Source organism: Aquarana catesbeiana, linkage group LG01 (genome assembly GCF_042186555.1).
Source record: "Aquarana catesbeiana isolate 2022-GZ linkage group LG01, ASM4218655v1, whole genome shotgun sequence".
Lineage (NCBI taxonomy): Eukaryota > Metazoa > Chordata > Amphibia > Anura > Ranidae > Aquarana > Aquarana catesbeiana.
Window position 1 is genome coordinate 82,377,648 of NC_133324.1, and position 18,435 is coordinate 82,396,082.

General features: G+C 47.1%; 1 protein-coding gene and 1 long non-coding RNA gene across 5 annotated transcripts in view; one reads left to right on the top strand and one right to left on the bottom strand.

Annotated features, from left to right (window-relative positions):
* AGXT2 (alanine--glyoxylate aminotransferase 2) overlaps positions 1-18,435 on the bottom strand; it is a 157,901-nt gene that overhangs the window by 73,468 nt on the left and 65,998 nt on the right. For all 4 annotated transcript variants that reach the window (XM_073621037.1, XM_073621031.1, XM_073621010.1 and 1 more), the window contains one exon: positions 4,089-4,270. In XM_073621037.1, the coding sequence (XP_073477138.1) occupies positions 4,089-4,174 (86 nt within the window). In that variant the 5' untranslated portion in view covers positions 4,175-4,270. The remainder of the gene's footprint in view (positions 1-4,088; positions 4,271-18,435) is intronic.
* LOC141132511 (uncharacterized) overlaps positions 1-18,435 on the top strand; it is a 109,317-nt gene that overhangs the window by 6,181 nt on the left and 84,701 nt on the right. The gene's annotated exons all lie outside the window — the stretch shown is intronic.

Here is an 18,435-nt window from a genome sequence, read left to right on the forward strand (position 1 = left end):
CCCTAGCCCCACCATGTCCTCCTGAGGAGTCCCCTGAACTGTTTGACCACAGTGTTGGGTACATGCTCCAGGAGGATGCCCAGCGTTTTGAAGGCTCCAATGATGGTACTCAGCTAGAGGAAGGCAGTAACGTGAGCCCAGACATAAGGGGTGCCCAAGAAGGACAGCAATCTGACAGTCATGTTCCCCCTGCTGCAGCATACTGCCATGTTTGCTCCAGTGATGAGGAGGGAGGGGATGATGAGGTCACTGACTCCACGTGGGTGCCTGATAGGAGAGAGGAGGAGGAGGAGGCACATCACCAACGAGGCAGGATGCCCTCCAGGGGCCAGCCTAAGGGCAGCACATTGACTGCATCACACCGCAGAGCTCCACATGTGCAGGGCGCTGCTTTCTCTGTGCGTTATTCCAAAAGTTCTTTGGTGTGAGCCTTTTTTGAGATGAGTGCATCAGATCGCACCGCTGCTATTTGCAACATATGTCTCAAGCGTATCTCGCATGGCCAAAACATCTCCCGCTTGGGCACCACATGCTTGACCAGACATATGTTGACCTGCCATGCAGTTCGTTGGCAAGCGTACCTAAAAGACCCACACCAAAGAACAAAGAGGACCTCTCCTTGCTCCTCATCAGCTTGGATCTCAACCCCACTATACCTTCAGTCCTCTCTGAGACCTGCACTGAGAGGAATGAAGGTGCAGAATTAGGTGTGTCACAGTCAAGTACTTGCGGGCAATCTGCTATCGGTACACCGACGTCAGGTTGTACCAGGCAAATTTCACTGCCCCAGCTGCTACACCGCCAAAAGAAGTTTGCTCCCAGCCATCCACATGTCCAGCGGTTGAATGCTAGCTTGGCAAAATTGATAGCACTTCAACTGCTACCTTTTCAGTTGGTAGACTCTGCCCCCTTCCGTGAGTTTGTGGAATGTGCGGTTCCTCAGTGGCAGGTTCCCAAACGCCACTTTTTCTCAAGGAAGGCGATTCCGGCTCTCTACCAGCATGTGGAAGGCTATGTCTTGGCCTCGCTGGACAGGTGACTCTGCTGGCAGCTGGGAAGGATGCAGGACAGAGTGCAGTAGTGTTGGAGGTTGTTCCGCCACCACGCCTCCAAAATGCCAGTACTGGTGATTCTGACACACCTCTCTCCTCCACCCCCTCCTCTTCTTCTTCCTCCATGGCCTCTTCCTGTGCTTTGTCCTTGGAACCAGTGGTGCTCCGTAGGTGTTCAAGGGGGTATGCAAGTACGCAGGCCAAAAGATGCCATAGATCAGGTGTCCCCAGTGGAGTGCCTCCTAAGATCAGGTGTCCCCAGTGGAGTGCCTCCTTAGATCAGGTGTCCCCAGTGGAGTGCCTCCTTACATCTCAGGTATCCTCAGTGGAGGGCCTCCTTAGATCAGGTGTCCCCAGTGGAGTGCCTCCTAAGATCAGGTGTCCCCAGTGGAGTGCCTCCTTACATCTCAGGTGTCCCCAGTGGAGTGCCTCCTTAGATCAGGTGTCCCCAGTGGAGTGCCTCCTTACATCTCAGGTATCCCCAGTGGAGTGCCTCCTTACATCAGGTGTCCCCAGTGGAGTGCCTCCTTACATCAGGTGTTCCAAGTGGAGTGCCTCTTTACATCTCAGGTACCACCAGTGCAGTAGAGTCCCTTGGCTCTGCCTCTCACAGACCGGCAGCAGGCCACGGATCAGAGGGTTGGTGGCAGCTCCATTTGTATGCAGGTCTTGTTTCCCTGTGTTCAGTGGAGGCCTCTGATCCATGCAGCTAACTAGCTTCAGTGTACAAGTGTCACATCACACTTGTTTAATAATAAAATTAAAAAGAACAAACGTAGTCAAAACATAGCCAAAGTTCAGTAAACGGAATGGATAGTCAGCCAAGTCAGAAGTCAGGGATCAATGTAGTGGAACAGGAAGTAGGATCTGGAGCCAGAAGGGTGTCAGCAAAGCAAGTCTTGAACAGGATCGCAGGAGATAGTTTCTGTGATGTTGACCAAGGCGAAGGCAGAGATCTACTGGGCTGAACAGGTTAAGTAGGCAGGACTGACGAGCAGAATATCATCAACAGCTGAGTAACTGTGGAGAGATAGGAGCTGGCAATTAGCCAACAGCTGAGTGGCCAGCTCAGAGAAGGAAGGGCTGAGCCCAGCCCTGACAACAAGAGAATTGTGTACTTGTACACTGAAGTGAGAAGCCGATTGGCTGCACGGATCGGAGGCCCCTCCCCTCCCCACTGAACACAAGGGGAAAGAACTTGCTATCCGGGAAAGAGATCTCACGCGGCCATATTTTTGGAGCAAGAAGCTGCGGTGCCAACAACAGTCTAGATTTCCCGGGACAAAAGCAAAATTCTGGGATTTTGATCGGGGCGGCCTCAGATTGGCACAATCCAAAAATTGGGATTGTCCCTTGAAAATCGGGACCTTTGGCAAGTATGCTGTTACATGCTGTGAGTGCCACCGGTTGGGTTGCCTTCTCGCTAGGCCTGTTTTGTATTGCCAAACTTCAGTTGCAATATATTTCTGTTTCTCTGCACTGGACCAGTGTGAGTATGCAATAAAGATCATAGTACCTGATGTTCAACTTAAAGGGGTTGTAAACCCTCGTTTTGTTCCCCCTTAAAGGGGTTGTAAACCTTTGTGTTTTTTCCCCTTAATGCATCCTATGCATTAAGGGGAAAAAACACCTGGCAGTGACCGCCTCCCGTGGCCCCCCTTTTATTTACCTGAGCCCTGGAACTTAAGCCGGCGGGGACACGCTGTCTCTCTGCCCGGGGTTCTCGACTCTTGATTGGATAGATTGATAGCAGCGCAGCCATTGGCTCCCGCTGCTGCCAATCAAATCCAATGACACGGGCGCCAGGGCCGAGTCATACATTCAGCGACTGCATTGGACGCCGAATGCTGGACTCGGGAGCGTGCCTGCAAGGTAACCCCCTCGCGAGAGCGTTTCTCCTAGGGGGTTATCTGATATAGGGAGGAGCCACGAGAGCCGGGGGAGCCCAGAAGATGAGGTTCGGGGCCACTCTTTGCAAAATGAGCTGCACAGTGGAGGTAAGTATGATATGTTTGTTATTTTAAAAAAAAGAACCCTTACAATCACTTTAATGCATCCTATGCATTAAGGTGAAAAAACTTCTGACACTGACCGGCCCTCCAGCCCCCCCGTTTTACTCACCTGAGCCCGTTCATTCCCTCGGCAGAGACGCGCTCACCTTCTCTGCCCTGGGTTCTGGGCTCTTAATTGGATAGATTGATAGCAGGGCAGCCATTGACTCCCACTGCTGTCAATCAAATCCAATGATGCGGGCGCCGGGGGGGGCAGGGCCAAGTCCAGCATTCTGTGTATATGCACGTAAATGCTGGACTCGGGAGTGCACCCGCAAGGTAACCTCCAGGGGGAGGGCTTCTTCCAGGGGTTTTACCGATGTGAGGAGGAGCCGCGAGAGCCACCTGGGGACCCCAGAAGACGAGGTTTGGGGCCACACTGTGCAAAACGAACTGCACAGTGGAGGTAGGTATGATATGTTTGCTATTTAAAAGAAAGCAAAAAACGAACCCTTACAATCACTTTAAAGTTAGGTTTGGGTTATGTATTTACTGCATATTATTTTAAGTATTAGGTCAAGAGTTGGTGGTCAGTTTTAAAGGCTAAGCATTAGGCCAGGTTAAAAAACTATTATTGTTTAATGTTCAGGGTTAGGTAAGTGGTTAGGAGTAGGTTAAACATTAATGTTAAAGAAAGGGAGAGGTTAAAGAATAACACAATGTTCTTTATAGAGCTGAATACGTGCAGGCCTCCTCCATAAATGTTCAGTGTGTCAATTGGATCACTGAGGTTTGCTCAGCTCTACAATTCAGCATTTAAAAAGCTTTTTTAGTTTGTCTAAGCCACAAAACAACAGCATCCTCTAACAAACCTGTTAAATCAATCCTGTTCCAGGAAATTGCTTTAACAAAAACGTGTATTGCGACTGGGAAAAGGTCTGTTTTAGTTTGTAACACTTTGTGCATGATAGGCATGTATCTGTATGATAGACATAACAGAGATAAGCTGGTCCTGACTAATGCCAGGTTTTACACATATACGTACGGGTGGCAGTGTCCAACACTGACAGTGACAATCCCTCCAAAGAGATCCAAGTAACGCTTCCCCTCATGATCGAACAGCCACTGCATGTGTCCCTGATGTGCCAAGAGTGGCTTCTTGTAATAGGTCAACAATGCAGACAACTTTGTCTTGCGGATATTTAAGATGTCTTCATATGGAATACCCTGCATGGAAAATAATATATATTAAAACCAAAGCCACTTTGTTGCATCATGTCATTGTAGGCAGGGGCTTAATCCTTTGCATCTGTAAATTACACCCCTGAAAAAAAAAAAAAATAATTTATATATATATATATATATATAGGGTCGTTTGTAAGGCAGGGCAAAAGGGGCAGCTGCCCTGGACCCCATCATTGTTGTGGGGCCCAAAGCAGCTGCCTCATACTTCCCAATTATCCCAGTTTAAATTCCCTTATCCTTGAAAGTTTTAGTCCCGTGCTGTGTCCCGATATCTCAGTGTGAAGTTCTGTTACTAATGCTGCTGAGCTCTTCCCTATTGCCCTGATGACTCACTTGCAAACCCTGTGTTTAAATGTAAATAACCTGCATTGATATGTAAATAGCAGCAGCATTAATATGTAAATAGCTGCAGCCTGGCAGTATTGATATGTAAATAGAGGCGACATTCATATGTATATCATGCCCCCCTGAGGTCATATCCACCATCACCTATACTGAATGCTGCTCACTTGGGAGGCAAAGGGGCATGCTTGAAAGTCCTGCCTACAACTGTGGTCATTCAACAAACAAAAAGGTGCCTTATCTCTGACGAGCGGCAAGCTCGATCTCGCCGCTCGTCAGAGATAAGGCACCTTTTTGTTGAATTGTGAGTACTTTATTATGCTAATAAAACCCAGCTTTTAGCTGACAATATCACACTATTTGGGACCTTCCTTTTTTTTCCATTGGTCACCCCCCCTATATCCGTGGAGGGACTGAGCTCCCACATGAGGATGTCGTTCATAGGATAAAAGGTTGTTACTCCCAAATACTGGTCTTAGGCTGTTACCCCGTCACCTGGAAGGACCAAGTCCCTGCACCAGGAGAAAGGGCCGATACTTCTAACACTGGTTTATGCTGTTACCCCATTACCTGAAGGTAAGGGTCCACTACTTATAAGTGTGTGGTTTGTTGCACGAAGAGGAAACACCACTGTAGATTTGTTCCAGCCACCTCACCCCCTAAAGGAGGACTGTTATATGTGCACTTTATTTGGACATTTTGAACCATTAGTCACAAGGATTTTGTGTTTGTTTGCACTAGTCACTTTGTTTAGTGTTTGCTTGCTGTGTGCTTTGCATGCACAATATTTGCACTGTTTGTACTTAGAGCCGGTTCACACTAGGACGACTTGTCAGGCGACTTAGCCGCCTGACAAGTAGCGTCCCGTTCTGTACAATGGAACCGTTCTAATCAGAGCGACGCAAGTCGCTCCGACTTAGAAAAAGGTTCCTGTACTACTTTGGGGGCGACTTGAGGCGACTTGCATAGACTTCAATATAGAAGTCGTTTTGCAAGTCGCCGCTGCAGTCATGTTCAAGTCGTCTGAGGCAGTCACGCTGGAAGTCATGCTGCCTCAGTGTGAACCGACTCTTAACAGGCACATCTCAAGATTTAGCCCATCCATTTGGACATTTTCACTGATTGGGGCTGTAAGTTGCACTTTGACACACTCGTGTGTTTTGGTCACATGTGTGTTGATTTATTCGTTATGCCACAGTTATTAGTTACTATTCAATATTAGTATGATATCATAAGCACTGTCACTTTTATGGTATATTTGCATTATCTTGTGTTTTTGGATTAGTGTATTTACCATTAGCACCGTCACTTTGTTTTTATATTTTATTTTTTATTTGTGTATTATTTCCTTGCTAGATGAGCGCAGCACCATGCTTTATTTCTTTGTCACTGAATATTAGGGGCAGGGTGTACCCTATCCGGTGCAGGCAGCTTTTCCATTAGCTCCATTCTAACACACATGTTAGCGCAGGAATAGCTATACATTTTTGCATTTGTGAGGTCAGGCACTGATGTTGGACAAGAAGGCCTGGCTTGCTGTCTCTGCTCTAATTCATCCCAAAGGTGTTCTATTGGGTTGAGGTCAGGACTCGGTCAAGTTCCTTCACCCCAAAATCGCTCATTCATGTTTTTATGGACCTTGATTTGTGCACTGGTGCGCAGTCATGTTGGAACAGGAAGGGGCCATCCCCAAACTGTTCCCACAAAGTCGGGAGCATGAAATTGTCCAAAATGTCATAGTATGCTGAAGCCTTAGGTGTTCCCTTCACTGGAACTAAGGGGCCAAGCCTAACCCCTGAAAAACAACCCCACACCATAATCCCCCCTCCAACAACTGATTTGGACCAGTGCACAAAGCAAGGTCCATATAGACATAGATGAGCGAGTTTGGGGTGGAGGAACTTGACTGGCCTTCATAGAGTCCTGACCTTAACCTGATAGAACACCTTTGAGATGAATTAGAGTGGAGACTAAGAGCCCGGCCTTCTCGTCCAACATCAATGCCTGACCTCACAAATGCGCTACTGGACGAATGGTCAAATATCCCCATAGACACACTCCTAAACCTTGTGGACAGGCTTCCCAGAAGAGCTGAAGCTGTTATAGCTGCAAAGAGTGGGCCAAGTCAATATTGAACCCTATGGACTAAGACTGGGATGCCATTAAAGTTCATGTGCATGTAAAGGCAGGAGCCCTAATAATTGTTACAATATAGTGTGTATATATATATATATATATATATATATATATATATATATATATATATATATATATATATATATATATATATATATATATATATATATATATATATATATATATATCACTACCCTCTCAGGAGCCACTGAGTATCTTGGGTTCCCTATTCGCTTCTGAGCCCTAGTTGAGTCACAACCCCTGCTGACACCACCGTAATACTTTAGCCAGTTATCACACAAAAGATAAGCAAACCACTTTTGTTAAACAATGATTCAGTTTATATTAAGGTCAGATTAGCAGTAGTATAAGCACTAAAAAAAACAAAAAAAAAAACATCTGATGTACACAAGAGAAAACATATAAGGAGTAAACAATATAACAAAGAACAGTGCCACTTTAAATAGATCGTCCTGCAGGACTCAGAGTTTAAACGTTAGTTCTCCAACTGAGAAGATTTCCCCAAGTGAGCAGAAACAGCAAGAGGTGTTAGCCTAGCTTGCTTGTGTGCTCCCAGTAACCAGAGTCAGGGTTTAACTCTCTGATGATTTTGATAGGAAATGTCCTATAAAAAACTAATCATAAAATATGAGGAGGACTCTTATGTTGGTGCACAGTAGGGATGTTGTTACGTACCTTGTGGCAGAGCCTGACATGTAGAGGGAGGCCTCTCGTACCGCCCCGGCTCTGGGACCACTGATGTTGTGACAGTGGCCGCAAGAGCACGGCGAGGTATGAGTGCCCGTAAGACGTCTGTCAGCTGCTGCAGTGGGTAGCAAGTGCGTCACCAGAAACCGGTCAGATCGCTAGAACAGCAGATAAGAAGAATGGATAGCTGCACACCGAGGTAGTGATGAATCTCTTTATTGTAAAATCCGTAACATGAATAACACCACAGGACAGGCAAACAGGTACAGGTAGGGGGCAGAGCCGAACGGGTAGGATTTGTCAAAGAAAGACAGGCTCCGGATAGTACTAGAAGAATGATAAATCTAATGAGATATGCAGAAGTTACACGCAAACCCAGTATATTCGTTGCCCTAGACGCGGAAAAAAGATTTGATAGAGTACACTGGAAGTACCTATCCGAAACGCTCACCAAATTTGGACTGAAAGTATTTGTCCATTTGGCAATAATGTCACTCTATACAAACCCTACAGCAAAAGTATATACCTCAGGAATGCTCTCTGACCCCTTCAAACTTACAAATGGAACCCATCAAGGATGCCCTTTATCACCAATAGTATTCTCTCTGGACATAGAACCCCTAGCAGAACTTATTAGAACTACTACTGACATACAGGGACTCCAAATAGGACATAGAGAACACAAAATTGGGTTCTTTGCCGACAATGTTATTCTAACCCTGACCAACCCTGAATCTTCCCTACTCAAAGCCATTGAAATACTACATGAATTTGGGAAAATAACATACTACAAAATTAATACCACCAAATACTTTGCCCTTCCCCAAAATATATCCGAGGACAGGAAATATGAACTGCAAGACATCTTTCCCTGCACATGGGACTCGCCCTCTATTACCTATCTAGGTGTTCAATTGACTCACCTTACCTCTAGATTGTACGCTGTCAACTTCCTTCCCCTACTGGTACAAATACAAAACAGAATTCACCCAGCTCTCCAAAATTCACTTAACTTGGGTCGGGCGTATAGCTGCTTATCAAATGCAAACGCTCCCCAAGCTGCTCTACCTCTTCAGAACTTTCCCGATCCCCATACCACCAAAATTTTTCTCTGACTTGGCTTCACACTGGAATTGATTTATCTGGTAAAACAAAAAGCCAAGAATAGCTTTAGCGATTTTATATAAACACAGGAAGGTAGGAGGAGGGGGACTACCCAACACTTATGCCTATTATCAAGCCTCATTATTAGACCAACTAAAATACTGGTTCTCGTGCCAAGAGGACAACCTATGGTCCTGCATAGAACAAGACGTAACACCAGGACATGACCTAACAGCACTACTGATGGCACCCACTATTCATCACAAACCGCTAACACCGGCCTACCCAACGGTACAAGCAACACTCGAGGCCTGGTCCTTATTAACTAAAAAAACGTTCCCAGACGAAATACTTCATACCTTAGGTATACCTTTAACAACATATACATATCTCATACAAAACTTCTCCACACATCACTGGAAACAAAAGGGCACTCACTACACCACCGCAGACTTAGTAAATTCTACAGCATTAGACACCTTTATTATTCAGCAAATTAAGCAATACCATAAGAAAAACCCAATTACTACCACAGCGATACCATTAATAATATGGGATTTTCTAAGGAACAAAAGCAAACCTCATATTAAAGGCATATCGCTGTGCTATAGATACTGCAACTTCCATACTATGCATTCCAAACTACCTACTATGCTCAAATGGGAAACGGAACTACAAAAGTCCTTTATGCTACCACAATAGTTGGCAGCCATTAAATATAACAGTATCTCTTCAGCATGTGTAGATCATTGGGACTAGGGATGAGCTTCGTGTTCGAGTCGAACCCATGTTCGACTCGAACATCGGCTGTTCGATCGTTCGCCGAATTGCGAACGTTATGGGCCGTTCGCGCTAAATTCGTGTGGCGCGTCACGGCCCATAATTCACTGCGGCATCGCAGTGCATTGCTGGCTGATGATTGGCCAAGCATGCACTATGACCCGCATGCTTGGCCAATCACAGCGCTGTCAGTAGAGAGAGCTGTAATTGGCCAAAGCCAGGGTGGCTTTGGCCAATTATGGCTCAGGGGATTTAGTACACACCCCACACTATATAAGGCCGCCTGCACGGCGGCCCTGTGTAGTGTGTGTTCCGGTGTGCTGAGAGATAGAGAGAGAGAGAGACAGTGTCATTTGATTTGAGTTAGATAGATTAGGCAGAACAGTCAGTCAGTTAGCTGCACTTACAGTGTATTGTGTATATATATGCATCCCAGGTGTTGCATATATATATATACACTGTATTCAGTTTAGCTAGATCCGTTCCTGTTATCTTCTATCTAGACTATTTACATTTAATGCAGTGCGTCCTGCTCACAGTGTTCAGCTAGATCCGTTCCTGCTATTTACATTTAGTGCAGTGCGTCCTGCTCACAGTGTTCAGCTAGATCCGTTCCTGTTATCTTCTAGACTATTTACATTTAGTGCAGTGCGTCCTGCTCACAGTGTTCAGCTAGATCCGTTCCTGCAATTTACATTTAGTGCAGTGCGTCCTGCTCACAGTGTTCAGCTAGATCCGTTCCTGCTATTTACATTTAGTGCAGTGCGTCCTGCTCACAGTGTTCAGCTAGATCCGTTCCTGCTATTTACATTTAGTGCAGTGCGTCCTGCTCACAGTGTTCAGCTAGATCCGTTCCTGCTATTTACATTTAGTGCAGTGCGTCCTGCTCACAGTGTTCAGCTAGATCCGTTCCTGTTATCTTCTAGACTATTTACATTTAGTGCAGTGCGTCCTGCTCACAGTGTTCAGCTAGATCCGTTCCTGCAATTTACATTTAGTGCAGTGCGTCCTGCTCACAGTGTTCAGCTAGATCCGTTCCTGCTATTTACATTTAGTGCAGTGCGTCCTGCTCACAGTGTTCAGCTAGATCCGTTCCTGTTAAATTCCTACTGACCGGCAGGCTTGTCTGGTTACAGTATATAAAGCTACCTGAAGAAAATTACAGGTGTTCTATTTGATCCTATTAGTACCACGGTCAGGCAGCTAGACTATTTACATTTAGTACAGTGCGTCCTGCTCACAGTGTTCAGCTAGATCCGTTCCTGTTATCTTCCTACTGACAGGCAGGCTTGTCTGGTTACAGTATATAAAGCTACCTGAAGAAAATTACAGGTGTTCTATTTGATCCTATTAGTACCACGGTCAGGCAGCTAGACTATTTACATTTAGTACAGTGCGTCCTGCTCACAGTGTACAGCTAGATCCGTTCCTGTTATCTTCCTACTGACAGGCAGGCTTGTCTGGTTACAGTATATAAAGCTACCTGAAGAAAATTACAGGTGTTCTATTTGATCCTATTAGTACCACGGTCAGGCAGCTAGACTATTTACATTTAGTACAGTGCGTCCTGCTCACAGTGTACAGCTAGATCCGTTCCTGTTATCTTCCTACTGACAGGCAGGCTTGTCTGGTTACAGTATATAAAGCTACCTGAAGAAAATTACAGGTGTTCTATTTGATCCTATTAGTACCACGGTCAGGCAGCTAGACTATTTACATTTAGTACAGTGCGTCCTGCTCACAGTGTACAGCTAGATCCGTTCCTGTTATCTTCCTACTGACAGGCAGGCTTGTCTGGTTACAGTATATAAAGCTACCTGAAGAAAATTACAGGTGTTCTATTTGATCCTATTAGTACCACGGTCAGGCAGCTAGACTATTTACATTTAGTACAGTGCGTCCTGCTCACAGTGTTCAGCTAGATCCGTTCCTGTTATCTTCCTACTGACAGGCAGGCTTGTCTGGTTACAGTATATAAAGCTACTTGAAGAAAATTACAGGTGTTCTATCCCAGCTTAGTGCAGCTACAGGCCATTAGTATGTCTGGAAGGCCAAGAAGGAGAGGCAGACAGTCACAAGCCAATAAGAGAGGGCAAGCAGGCTCTGTGTCTAGTGCTGGTCGTGGAGACGGTGCATCCTCATCAGCACGTGGCCATGGGACACGCTTGGCCTTTTTTTCGGCAGCTGGCCATGTTGAGCCGCAACATGCGGAAGACTTGGTCGAGTGGATGACCAAGCCGTCCTCATCCTCCTCATCCTCTCTCACCCATGCCCAGGGTGCTTTGTCTGGCAAAGCAGCGGCCTCTTCCCTCAGCTCAATGTCATCAGTGACTCCTTCCCTAGCTCCACCATGTCCTCATGAGGATTCCCTCGAACTGTTTGACCACAGTGTTGGGTACATGCTCCAGGAGGATGCCCAGCGTTTGGAAGGCTCTGATGACGATACTGAGCTCGATGAAGGCAGTAACATGAGCGCGGACAGAGGGGGTGCCCAAGAAGGACAGCAATCTGGCAGTCATGCTCCCCCTGCTGCAGCATACTGCCAGGTTTGCTCCAGTGATGAGGAGGGAGGGGATGATGAGGTCACTGACTCAACGTGGGTGCCTGATAGGAGAGAGGAGGAGGAGGAGGAGGAGGAGGAGGAGGCGGCAGCACATCACCAACGAGGCAGGATGCCCTCCAGGGGCCAGCCTAAGGGCAGCACATTGACTGCATCACACCCCAAAGCTCCACATGTGCAGGGCGCTGCAGTCTCTGCGCGTTATTCAAAAAGTTCTTTGGTGTGGGCCTTTTTTGAGACGAGTGCATCAGATCGCACCGCTGCTATTTGCAACATATGTCTCAAGCGTATCTCGCGTGGCCAAAATATCTCCCGCTTGGGTACCACATGCTTGACCAGACATATGTTGACCTGCCATGCAGTTCGTTGGCAAGCGTATCTAAAAGACCCACACCAAAGAACAAAGAGGATCTCTCCTTGCTCCTCATCAGCTGAGATTTCCAACCCCACTAGACCTTCAGTCCTCTCTGAGACCTGCAGTGAGAGGAATGAAGGTGTAGAATTAGGTGTGTCACAACCAAGTACTTGTGGGCAATCTGCTTTTGGTACACCGACGTCAGATTGTACCAGGCAAATTTCCCTGCCCCAGCTGCTGCACCGCCGAAAGAAGTTTGCTCCCAGCCATCCACATGCCCAGCGGTTGAATGCTAGCTTGGCAAAATTGCTAGCACTTCAACTGCTGCCTTTTCAGTTGGTAGACTCTGCCCCCTTCCGTGAGTTTGTGGAATGTGCGGTTCCTCAGTGGCAGGTACCCAAACGCCACTTTTTCTCACGGAAGGCGATTCCGGCTCTCTACCGGCATGTGGAAGGCAATGTCCATGCCTCGCTGGACAGGGCGGTCAGCGGTAAGGTGCATATTACCACTGACTCATGGTCCAGCAGGCATGGACAGGGACGTTACCTAAGTTTCACGGCGCATTGGGTGACTCTGCTGGCAGCTGGGAAGGATGCAGGACAAGGTGCAGTAGTGTTGGAGGTTGTTCCGCCACCACGCCTCCAAAATGCTGATTGTGACACACCTCTCTCCTCCACCCCCTCCTCTTCTTCTTCCTCCATGGCCTCTTCCTCGGAACCAGCGGTGCTCCGTAGGCGTTCAAGGGGCTACGCAAGTACGCAGGCCAAAAGATGCCATGCGGTGCTTGAGCTGGTGTGCTTGGGGGACAGGAGCCACACTGGGGCAGAGGTTCTGTCAGCTCTGCAGGGGCAGGTTCAGAGGTGGTTGACGCCACGCCAACTTAAGGCAGGAATGGTGGTTTGCGACAATGGCACCAACCTCCTCTCTGCCCTCCGACAGGGACAAATGACCCATGTGCCCTGTTTGGCTCACGTCCTTAACTTGGTGGTGCAGCGGTTCTTGGGCAGGTACCCGGGCTTACAGGATGTCCTGAGGCAGGCCAGGAAAGTCTGTGTGCATTTCCGCCGGTCATATAATGCCAGTGCTCGGCTGACGGACCTCCAAAAGGAGTTTAACCTGCCCAAGAACCGCCTAATCTGTGACATGCCCACCAGGTGGAACTCAACGTTGGCCATGCTGCAGCGGCTGCACACGCAGCAGAGGGCCATCAATGAGTACCTGTGCGACTATGGCACCAGGACAGGGTCAGGGGAGCTTGGTTTTTTTTCCCCACGCCAGTGGGCCATGATCAGGGATGCATGCACTGTCCTGTCACCATTCGAGGAGGCCACGAGGATGGTGAGCAGTGACAGTGCATGCATCAGTGACACTGTCCCCCTTGTCCACCTGTTGGAGCACACGCTGCGTGGAATAATGGACAGGGCACTTGAGGCAGAACAGAGGCAGGAAGAGGAGGACTTCCTTAGCTCTCAAGGCCCCCTTTATCCAGACAGTGTTCCTGCGTGCCCGCCGATCACACAGGAAGAGGACGAGGAGGAGGAGGAGGAAGATTGTGTCAGTATGGAGGTGGAGCCTGGCACTCAGCATCAGCAGCAGTCTTTAAGGGATCAGTCCCAAGAAACACATGGACTTGTACGTGGCTGGGAGGAGGTGGCTGCGGACCATGTCGTTCTTAGTGACCCAGAGGACTCCGGACCGAATGCCTCAGCAAACCTACGCTGCATGGCCTCCCTGATCCTGCAAAGCCTGCGTAAGGATCCTCGTATTCGTGGTATCAAGGAGAAGGACCAATACTGGCTGGCAACCCTCCTTGATCCACGTTACAAGGGTAAGGTTGCGGACCTTATCTTGCCATCGCAGAGGGAGCAGAGGATGAAACATCTTCGGGAGGCCTTGCAGAAAGGTCTGTGCAACGCGTTCCCAGAGACTGGGAGGTTACAAACTCCTGTTTCTGGACAACGTGTTGCTGAGGCTTCGGTCAGTCAAAGAAGGAGCGGTGGAGAAGGTGGCCGTCTGACCGATGCGTTCAGACAATTTTTTGGTCCGCAGCCCCAAGGTATGATCGGTTCCAGCAACCATCGCCAGCGTCTGTTTTACATGGTGCAGGAATACCTAGGGGCAAGATCAGACTTGGACACCTTTCCCACCGAAAATCCTCTGGGTTACTGGGTCTTGAGGATGGATCACTGGCCAGAGCTTGCACAGTATGCAATTGAGCTACTGGCCTGTCCTGCATCCAGCGTTCTTTCGGAACGCACATTCAGTGCTGCTGGAGGCGTGGTAACCGATCACAGGGTGCGTCTGTCCACCGACTCGGTCGATCGGCTGACCTTCATAAAAATGAATGAGTCTTGGATCACCACCAGCTACCAAGCACCTGATGCTGATGTAACCGAATAATTTTTTTTGAAATCTCAGATCCCTTCAAAGACTGCCTATGCTGATGCTGAGTGACTATCCCTGAGTAATTATCCTCTTCCTCCTCAATCATCACGCTGATAGCTTGTAAGAACATTTTTGGTTCTGGGCGCCACCACCAGTGCCTAAGGCACAATTTTTCAGCCCCTGTTTAACAGGGGCGTGTAATTACAATTTTTGATGTAATACTTTGCAGCAGGGCTCGTTCCTGCATTCCAACTAGAGTGTCTGTGAGGGGTTGCAGTGTTGTGGCACCAGCACCAGTGCCTAGGGCCCAATTTTTCTGCCCCTGTCTAACAGGGGCGTGTAATTACAATTTTTGATGCAATACTTTGCAGCAGGGCTCGTTCCTGCGTTCCAACTAGAGTGTCTGTGAGGGGTTGCAGTGTTGTGGCACCAGCACCAGTGCCTAAGGCCCAATTTTTCTGCCCCTGTCTAACAGGGGCGTGTAATTACAATTTTTGAAGCAATAATTTGCAGCAGGGCTCGTTCCTGCGTTCCAACTAGAGTGTCTGTGAGGGGTTGCAGTGTTGTGGCACCAGCACCAGTGCCTAAGGCCTAATTTTTCAGCTCCTGTTCAACAGGGGCATGTAATTACAATTCTTGATCTAATATTTCACAGCAGGGCCCTGTGAGGGCTTACAGTGTTGTGGCCACAGCAACACCTAAGGCCCAAATTTCTGCTGAGTATATAGGGCAGGACCCTACTTTCAAACATCTAACTTACAAACGACTCCTACTTGTAAACGGAAGGAGACAACAGGAAGTGAGATGAAATCTACCCCTAGGAAGGGAAATTCTCTCCTGTAAGAGTTAATATGGGAAAACAAGTTCTCCTTTCCACTGATGCTTTCCAATCCTTGTTCCACAAAAAAACCCAAATTTTCAAAAAACATTTTTCATTGGGACAAAAAAGTGAGGTGAAATCTTCTGAAGAGGAGGAAAGACAGCAAAACAAATGTCACAGGGGTGATAACCCTTCCCTATGTTTTCCAAAAAGCTTAGAAAAGATTTTTTGGCTGGAGCTAAACACGTTAAAAATGTTCAAAATTACAAACAGATTCTACTTAACAACAAACCTACAGTCCCTGTCTTGTTTGCACCGCCTGTATACTGCTGTTCAGAGTATATAGGGCCTGGTGGCCCCACACCTTTCCTTATTTTAATTTGGGTGCGGGGTTCCCCTTAATATCCATACAAGACCCAAAGGGCCTGGTAATGGACTGGGGGGTACCCATGCCGTTTGTCTCACTGATTTTCATCCATATTGCCATGACCCGACATGACATTAAACCCGCAAGCAGTTTTAAATGAGATTTTTTCCTTTAAAAATGACATTTGGTGCAGGGACTGTTCTAAACATGGGAAACACGCGTCACTTTACAGGCATACTATAGACACCCCCCAGGTACGATATTTAAAGGAATATTTCACTTTTTTTTTTTTACTTTAAGCATCATTAAAATCACTGCTCCCGAAAAAACGGCCGTTTTTAAAAGTTTTTTTTGCATTGATACATGTCCCCTGGGGTAGGACCCGGGTCCCCAAACCCTTTTTAGGACAATACCATGCAAATTAGCCTTTAAAATGAGCACTTTTGATTTCGAACGTTCGAGTCCCATAGACGTCAATGGGGTTCTAACGTTCGTGCGAACTTTCGGTCCGTTCGCGGGTTCTGGTGCGAACCGAACCGGGGGGTGTTCGGCTCATCCCTAATTGGGACAACTCCCACAAGATTCTTTGTAGGTGGTACCTTACTCCTATGCATCTACACACCATGAATCCCACTCTATCCGCACTATGCTGGAGAGAATGTCATCACAATGGCAACCTTCTACGCGTCATGTGGCACTGTAAAGCTCTAAAGGGCTTTTGGGAGGACGTTTTCTCTCTTATATCAGAAACTATTAAATCTCATTGTACCCCCTCCCCAGAACTAGCATTACTATGCCTGGGGATAGACTTATTCCCTTACAGGCACAGTAAAGTTGTAGTACACATACTATATGCGGCTCGCATCTCAATAGCAGCAAGATGGAAATCTGCAACTCCTCCGGGCATAAAATAAGTTATCACTAGAGTAAACTCACAAAGTCTCATGGAAAGAATGCTAGCATACAAAGAAGGAAGAGCAGATACCTTTCATAAATTTTGGGATATTTGGAGATCATTTTAACATAGTCTCTAGAGTTGATATCCATAATACAGGTGATACCGGCATAATGGATAACTGACTGCATCCATTCGTGACACAGCAACACCAGTGCAGAGGGCTTGGACATAATACTGATGACATGTTTTATTTGTTTGTTTGTTTGTTTGTTTGTTTGTTTGATTTGGTTTATACTTGGATGTCTATTTGATATGTAACCCAACTTCTATCTTCTAAACAATTTTAGCATTTTTTCTCTTCTCTCTAATAGTACCACTTGGTCCTAGTAAAAATGTTCTGATGAGTCATTGTAGCCTACTCTTGGCGGCCATATGCTGGGCCCAGGGGTGGACTGACAACTCATGGGGCCCCTGGGAAATAGGAGAAGATTATGGGGCCCCCGGTCAATAGGAGATTATGGGGCCCCCAGGCAATAGGAGATTATGGGGCCCCCGGGCAATAGGAGATTATGGGGCCCCTGGGCAATAGGAAAGATTTTGGGGCCCCGGGCAATAGGAGATTATGGGGCCCCCAGGCTATAGGAGATTATGGGGCCCCCAGGCAATAGATTATGGGGCCACACAGTACACAATATACACACACAGTATACACACACAGAATACACATACACACACTGAAAAGGCACTGGAGAGGCGGGGAAGCTATAATCTTGGGATTTTTTAAAAAACACATTAATTTACATTAACATTTTTACATACTGTCCCTAGTTTTATTGAGGCTGACAACCCTGATGGGGCCCCTTAGTGGTATGGGGCCCTCGGGCAGTGCCCGATTGCCCGAATGGTCAGTCCGCCCATGGCTTGGCCGCATTCACAGTTCCTGTGAGTACATCAAGCTAGCCTGATCACAGTTTGTTCCCATTAGGGGTGACGGGCTCTTCGTAATAATTATTCCTTTCTGACATACTTCTTCAGGTACTACAGCACAGATCAAGGAATCAACTGTTACTATAAGAAACCAAGGACACCCAGACGTGCATGTATAGCTTACTGTGAAATGTAATGACATTAATGTACATCTGGCTTGTATGTATGTATAAATGCATTAAGATATCCAATAAAAATCTTAAAGTTAAAAAAAAAACAGGTACAGGTGAACGCGTTTCACACAGCGACGCTGCGCTTATTCATCACCCAAGACAGAGACAGCAGACCCTGGATTGGGCAGACAGCAGGCAGCAGGTACTTGACAGGCAGCTGGCAGGTAGCAGATGCAGAACCAGCAGGGACCAGGTAGCATGCAGAGCAGGATGGATGGATAACTGGATGCAAGTCAGATGAGCCAGGTCAGCAACAGACGGTCATATACAGGCATACATGGCAGGCAGAGAATGGTCAGGAGGATACAAGCAGAAGTCAGCAACGTAGAATCGGGCAGATGAGCAAAAGGCAGAGCAAATCCAGAGATAGGCCAAGGTCAGGGCAGGTAGCGTTAAAGCGAGAACAGGGCAAGCTGGGTCAGTCACAGAAGTAACATAACAGCAGATGTAGGAATGCGGATAATAGCTGTAGATCAGACAGCACTGGCTAATATAACTTCTGCAGTTTAAATAGTCATTGGCGACAACATTA